Genomic DNA, 6,121 nt, shown 5'->3' with positions numbered 1-6,121 from the left:
GCGGGGGGGGATGGGGGGGGAGCGAAACCGCAGCGAGCTCAGGGAGGCGGAGACCGGATCTGAAAGGGGGGGAAGGGGGGAACAGCGGGCCTGGGCGTCGCACAGAGCCCACCCTGGGGGCACGGGGGAGGCTGGGCCACCGTGGAGACCCCCACAGCCCCAGCCCGGTGCTGCACAGCCAGAGTCCACAGCGGTGGGGAGCATCACCAGGTGCCATCCTGCGCTCGCGGGTCCAACGGCTACAAAAGGGGGTTTGGTCCTAAAACAGCGCGGGGTTCTGTACAACGTGGGGGTCGGTGGGGCATCAGCCGTCGTTGGCAGCCACCAGCTGTCCCATGCCCTCGCGGACGTACACAGATTGGATCTCCTTGGTCTTCAGGCAGAAGTCACAGGCCCAGACGGCGGAGGCCTCGGTGGTGAGCAGCCCGTAGGCGTTCTCCGTCATCCCCGTGCACTCCCGGTGGAACCATTTCTGGCAGGAGGCCTCGCACAGGATGGCATCCTGGTCGTCGTTCACCTCGTTACGGCAAGCCCCACATGGGTACACCAGGCCAGGGGGGGGTTGGTGCCCCGAGCCGGCAGCTGCCTTGCTGGGGGGTGGGAGGCTGTTGGCTTCAGGAGTGCCTCCCCCGCGGCCGGTGCTGGTGGGGGCAAAGCTGGGCTGCGCCCCGTTAACGGCAGCCGGGGAGCCCGAGTGCTGCTCTGGGGGGAAGGTGCTGGGTGGGGGGTTCAGGTTTTTGCCCCCCTCCTCTCCGCCAGCGGGGAAGCCGGGGTCTGCCCCGGGGAAAGGGCTGGCGTTAGGGGGGAGGGGGGGGATGTTCTGCCCGGGGCGCTGCATGGGGGACTGTCCAAAGAGGTTGCTGGGCTGGCTGAAGCGCTGCGCCATGGCTGGCCCGCCGGGGGGGTTCAGGGCCGGGCCGGGGCCCATGTCCCCCCTGGGAGGCTGCCCCATGGTGGGGGACATCATGGGCCCGAAGCCCCCGACGGGCCCCTGCATGAGCTGCCCCGTGGGAGGGCTGAAGTTCTGTCCGAGGGGGGGCTGGTTGAAAGGCTGCCCGGGGAAGCTCATCCCCCCGGGCTGGACGTAGCCGGGGTTCTGGGGGGGCATGCCGAAAGCCGGACCCATCTGCCCGGGGGCGAAGGGGGGCGGCTGCCGCCGCATGGGCTGCGGGCCCCCTCCGTACCCGGGGGGGACCTGAGGCGCCATTCCCCCGCCCTGCATTCGGAAGCCGCCGAACGGTACGGGGCTGCCCAGGAAAGGAGCGGCCGCAGCCCCCACCTTGGGGGCCCCGAAGTCATCCTCGAAGGGGTTGGAGGCCACCAAATGATCCACCATAGGGGTGGGCGGCGGGGCGAACTCCGACAGGTGGGAGTATGCCGGGCCCTGCGGGGAAACGGCGCCGGTCAGGGCCGCGCTCCCGGTACCGCCCGCGGCGGGGGCGGCCCGGAGCCGGCGGTCCTCTCGCCCGCCCGTACCTGCGTGTTGGATTTCCGCCGCTTCTTCTCGGGGCTTTTCATCTGCAGACCTGCGGGGAGATGCGGGGCCGAGTCAGGTCCGGGGCCTCCGCCGGCCCGGCCCGCCCGCTCCCGCCGCCCGCGCTCACCTGCCTTCCCCTGCTTCCGGCCGGGCCCACCGACGGCGGCGCTGCCCGCGGGGTGCGGGGGCCCCGGCGGGGGCGGCGGGGCCGGGACGCCTCCCTCCAGCTTCTCTCCGTGCGGGGCCGCCATGGCCCTCACAGCCGGCGCGGCGCCATGGCCCCGCCGCGGCTCCTTCGCACGGCGCGCCGGAAGCGGAAGTTGCGCCGGGACCGGAAGTGTCTCCGAGACAGGAAGTTGCTCCGAGACCAATCGCTGCGCGAGAGGCGGGGCGTGGGAGGAACCACGGGCAGCACCCGCAGGAGCGGGGGGGAAAAGGAAGGAAGGAAGGAAGCGCAGGAAGGGGCGCCAGGGGATGGAAGGAGCGATGATGGCGGCTCGGAGAGGGGCGGAAGGAACCACGTGCGAAGCCCGAAGGGGTGCACGGCCGCCACCCAGCCTCAGCCCCAACACAGCAGCCGCAGCGTAAAGAAATACCAACTTTAATACGAACCGCCGGATCCTTTGGTTATAGCGGGGCCGGGGCAGGGCTGCGCTTTGGCTTCGGGGGGTCGAGGTGCATGCAGTGGGGCCCGGCCAGCTCCGGCAGAAAGAGAGGTGCCCGAGAAGGGGCTTGGCGGGACCCGGAGGGCACGCGGGAGCTGTCAGCCCTCGCCCCCTGCCCGGCTGCATTGCATATATGTGTGGGACCTGCGGGGTCAAGGCACAGTTACACATAAAGTGATCGGGTACATTCGGTGCGCGGCCGGCCGGGCCTTGTGCTTGGGGAGCAGAGCGCAGGGCCCAGCCCTGGGTGAGCCCCCAACCCCCCACCCCCACCCCCGGGGCTGGTGCTGCTCACCGGACGAAGCCCGGCCACCCCCAGTTCCAAGCAGGCTGGAGCAGGGCCCGGCCCCGGGCTCGTGCCCCAGCGGTGACACCGTACGGGGGCGGGATTTGGTACAAGCGGAGCAGCTGTGCGAAGGCTGGAGCTGGGAGGAGAGGAGGGGGCTTTGGCACCACCAGCCCCCGGCCCCGCAGGCAGCTCACACCATGCTGCCCGAAGCCCAGGGCCGCCAGCTTCGTGTGGTGGGGGGAGGGTGAGGCCCATCCCCAAGGCAGTCCACGCTCAGCCCCGGCTGAGTCCAAGTGCTCCCCAGGGTGGGAAGCAGGGCTGGGGGGGAGCGCACCGAGGCCCCCAGGAGCTCACAGTCTCCTCTCCACCGGCTGCTGCAGGCACATCTCGCTGCCAGCTGAGATGATGGGCAGGTGATTGTCCATATGGTAGCTGATGAGGTGACTGACGCTCTCAAAACGGTGATCTTTTGTCCGGACCTGGAATGATAGGGAACTCAGAAGGCTGCTGATATCCCCGGCAGTTCCCTCCATGCTCTGCCAGGCCTCCTCCATCCCCTAAACCAGCCCAGAGGTGTCCCCAAGGTGGGGTAGCTGTGGGGAGATGTGTGACCCCCAGGCTTTGGGGTTATGGGGACTCACCACTCCTTCGGGGTCAACGAGCAGCAGATGCTTGGGCTGCCCACCCTGCAGGCCGGTCAGCACGTACTGCCCGGGGGTGGTGGTGCTCTCCCTCACCAGGAAATCTCCGTTCACCTTCAGCAGTTTCTCAGCCTCCTTGCGGTTCATCTTCCTGTGGTACCAAGGCTCCCTCCTCAGCTGCTCCTCCATGGAAGCCACAACCTGGGCAGGCGGAACGCTCACGGGCGCAGACTGGGGGGCACGCAGGGCATCTTCGAATGGCTCTGCAGGAGAAGAGAGAGGAAGGGGGTCCATCACTCAGCCCCACGCATCCAGGACGGACTGCACAGCCTGGGAACGGACTGCACAGCCTGGGAACGACCACAGCTGCTGTCCCACTCACTCATGTCGAAGAGATCTCGCTGCGCACTGCCGTTGGCTGTTGCAGGGCTGCCTGCAGCTGCTGCTTGGCGTGTCTTGTCCACGTTCTGCACGTTCACATAAGATGGGTCATCAAACAGATCCGTGCGGCCGGATGCTGCAGGCGGGTATTTCTCTCTTCCTGCTGCAAAGAGAGCCGTGGTCAGCAGTGCTCCGGTACCAGAGCTTGCTGCTGGAGCACTTTGGGACCAGGAAAGCACATGGGAACAGCCACATCCATCACGTTACCTTGAGCGGGACCGTGCTGCTTCCGGGGGTCAAATTCCCCACCAGACGTCTGGCCAACAGGCTGCAGAGAGGCACACCATCAGCCCAATGGATCTTGCTGCACTCTCAGCCTTCCCCAAATCCCCAGGCTGAGCTGCCAGAGGTGCTGGACAGAAGCGTGGCGTGGATTCTGTGCAGCCCACAGCCCCGTCGGGGTCCTTGCGTCTCCCCTGTATAGCAGAACCTCCCCAGCAGCTCCCTGCAGAGACGTGCTCAGCGTCTTACCAGCGTGGCCCCCAGGTGATTGGGGGTCTGCGCAGCCCCATCCCGCAGCCGCATGTCCACGACCCCACCGATAGGAGGCTCCTTGCCGGGGAAGTCGTTGTAGTACTGGTGATCTGGGGCAGGCTCCTCCTCTTCCTCATCCCAGGCTGAGCCATCAAACCCTGCCATCCTGGGGGGGGCGCAGCACAGCTGAACAGCTGACAGCAGCCAGGGCTGCGTCCCTTCCCAGCACCAAGAGACCTCGGGCACCCCCCGTCTCTCCCTTCCCTTACCTGTCGTGGGGTGTCACCAGCTTTGGGGGGTTCTTCAGGTACTGCTTGAAGCGCAGCTCGAAGGCTTGCCCAATTGTGCTGATGACATCCTGGGCCAAGCCCTCAGGGCACTCCAGGATATGGCAGGCTGGGAAGGGAACGGCAAGATGAGAGCAGGGAAGCTCAGAGTCAAATCCTGCACCCCTTGATCCCACCCTGTGCACCCCAGAGATTCCCTGCAGGGGCCCAAATCCCACTGTGCTGCACCAAATCTTCCCCAGAATGGAGCTCTTGCAATTCCAGCCTCACCTCTCTGGTTGACGGGGTCTTTGGCAACGTAGGCAACGTATTCAGCTGTGTCCTGTGGGAAAGGGTGGTGGTGAGCCAGGGCTGCTGGCGAGTACAGAGCCTGAGACTGTGGGGAGAAGGCAGGAGAGGCTCTGATCCCCAGCACAGCGTAGGATGTGCAGATGGGGAACCTCTGTACTCACCGGGTCGCCCCCAGAAGCGAAGGAGATGGACTGCATGTGATGGTTGGCAATGATCTGCAAGACAGAAGCACTGTTAGGTGCAGCTCCTCAGTGCCCAGCCTGGCACACTTTCCCTGGGACTGGCCCAGTGTGGGGATTACAAGCTCCAGGAGCCCTGGCTACGAGCCACAGGCAACCAGAAGAAGGGCTGAGACACCAGAAGAGCTACTGAGACCTGGCTCAAAACTAAGAGACCTCCAAGGCCAGGGAATTCTCGAGGTCTCAAGGGACAGATCCCAAAAGGCATTCAGGGTTATTGCTCAGATCCCTTTGCCACCAGGAATGGGTGGGGTGGGACATTCTGGACCGGGAGAGGAGCGCTCAGCAGGAAACACAGGCCGAGAGAATGGGAACAACCCCAGCAGGGCCTGGAGGGGATGCGCAGATCCCTGCTCGTTTCAAGTCAGCAATGCAGCCCCCAGCAGCTCCCCGCTCTCACCTGCTTGCAGTCAGAGGCCATGAGGTTGAGGCTGCTGGTGGAGATGGTCAGGGTGATGGGCATGCCGGCGAACTTCAGGTTGCTTTTGCCCAGGATGGAGTTCAGAGAGCGGCCGCAGGGCTGGGGGAAAACAGCAGCGTTGAGCAACTCGTCTCCACCACCACTTCAGCTGAGCCACGGGGGCAATCAGAGCCCCTGAGCACTGCTGGTTGAGTTGAGATTCAGCTCTCAAAACGCTCCCACCAGCAGCTCCCCAGGCCCAGCCTCACCTTCCTCCTCCTCACTGCTCCCTTGGCACCGGGCACGGCCTCGCACACCAGGCCAATGGCCTCCCTGCAGGGAGCAAAGCAAGGTGTCAACCTGGGGGTCCCCCCGTTGTCCCCCTCTTGCACCAGCACAGGGACAAAGCTCTGCTATCAGTGCCACGATTATGGGGCGCTGCTGGGCAGAAGACACGGGGACCAATGCAGAAGGGACAGGGTTAAGCAAGAAACAAAAGGGAAGCCCTCAGGCAGTGCAGGCTGACTCCCAGACCCAGCAGGGACAGGGGAAGAAGAAGCTGTTAATATTTGATGCAGCTGCAGGAGTGCTTCCTGCCTGACCAAGCTCATTGACAGGCTCATCGATCTGCAGGCAGCTTCCTCCATGGCTGCACACAGCCTGCTTCCACCTCCGCACCCAGCCCAGCAGCCCCAAGCCTCCAGCACAGCCCTGGGGCTCACCTGGTGACCTGAGTCCTGGTGTTGAAATCCAAAGCCCTCATGGACTGAAGGACTTCTACGCAGCCCATGTACTGTGGAGGAGAGCAGGGTCAGCACTGGGCTTGGCTCAGTTTTACTCCCCCACCTCCCCGCACAGCCCGCAAGCAAGGAGAGGACAGGTCCCCACCAAGCCCACACTGCGGTGTTCGTCTCCAC

General features: G+C 65.3%; 2 protein-coding genes across 7 annotated transcripts in view; both read right to left on the bottom strand.

Moving 5' to 3' along the window:
- Positions 1 to 8: 8 nt before the first annotated feature.
- Positions 9 to 1,747, bottom strand: PYGO2 (pygopus family PHD finger 2). Its single transcript, XM_042894472.1, has 3 exons — positions 1,605 to 1,747; positions 1,477 to 1,526; positions 9 to 1,384 (listed from the first exon to the last, which is right to left on the bottom strand). The coding sequence occupies exons 1-3, from the start codon at positions 1,726 to 1,728 to the stop codon at positions 305 to 307; spliced, it is 1,254 nt and encodes a 417-aa protein (XP_042750406.1). The 5' UTR covers positions 1,729 to 1,747; the 3' UTR covers positions 9 to 304.
- Positions 1,748 to 2,062: 315 nt separating this feature from the next.
- SHC1 (SHC adaptor protein 1) overlaps positions 2,063 to 6,121 on the bottom strand; it is a 9,912-nt gene continuing 5,853 nt past the window's right edge. For 4 of the 6 annotated variants that reach the window (XM_042894470.1, XM_042894467.1, XM_042894471.1 and 1 more), the window contains 11 exons: positions 5,927 to 5,997; positions 5,474 to 5,537; positions 5,205 to 5,324; positions 4,727 to 4,780; positions 4,545 to 4,596; positions 4,257 to 4,383; positions 3,985 to 4,153; positions 3,721 to 3,781; positions 3,455 to 3,616; positions 3,073 to 3,335; positions 2,063 to 2,910 (listed from right to left, as the gene is read on the bottom strand). In XM_042894470.1, coding sequence (XP_042750404.1) covers positions 2,782 to 2,910; positions 3,073 to 3,335; positions 3,455 to 3,616; positions 3,721 to 3,781; positions 3,985 to 4,153; positions 4,257 to 4,383; positions 4,545 to 4,596; positions 4,727 to 4,780; positions 5,205 to 5,324; positions 5,474 to 5,537; positions 5,927 to 5,997 — 1,272 coding nt within the window. In that variant the 3' untranslated portion in view covers positions 2,063 to 2,781. The remainder of the gene's footprint in view (positions 2,911 to 3,072; positions 3,336 to 3,454; positions 3,617 to 3,720; positions 3,782 to 3,984; positions 4,154 to 4,256; positions 4,384 to 4,544; positions 4,597 to 4,726; positions 4,781 to 5,204; positions 5,325 to 5,473; positions 5,538 to 5,926; positions 5,998 to 6,121) is intronic. The other 2 variants (XM_042894468.1, XM_042894466.1) reach the window with 1 other exon arrangement.

This window comes from Lagopus leucura, unplaced genomic scaffold, assembly GCF_019238085.1.
Source record: "Lagopus leucura isolate 7727_CA_CO unplaced genomic scaffold, USGS_WTPT01 35305-0_obj-0_obj, whole genome shotgun sequence".
In the NCBI taxonomy this organism is placed as follows: domain Eukaryota; kingdom Metazoa; phylum Chordata; class Aves; order Galliformes; family Phasianidae; genus Lagopus; species Lagopus leucura.
The sequence above is the reverse complement of the archived record's forward strand: the minus strand, read 5'-3'. Positions and strand labels throughout refer to the sequence as shown.

Excerpts from the sequence above, each read along its gene's own strand:
- PYGO2 (XM_042894472.1), bottom strand. The coding sequence starts at position 1,728 with ATGGCGGCCCCGCACGGAGAGAAGCTGGAGGGAGGCGTCCCGGCCCCG. Across the intron at positions 1,527-1,604 it reads CCGGAAGCAGGGGAAGGCAG|GTCTGCAGATGAAAAGCCCC; the intron begins GTGAGCGCGGGC and ends ATCTCCCCGCAG. Across the intron at positions 1,385-1,476 it reads GGCGGAAATCCAACACGCAG|GGCCCGGCATACTCCCACCT; the intron begins GTACGGGCGGGC and ends GTTTCCCCGCAG.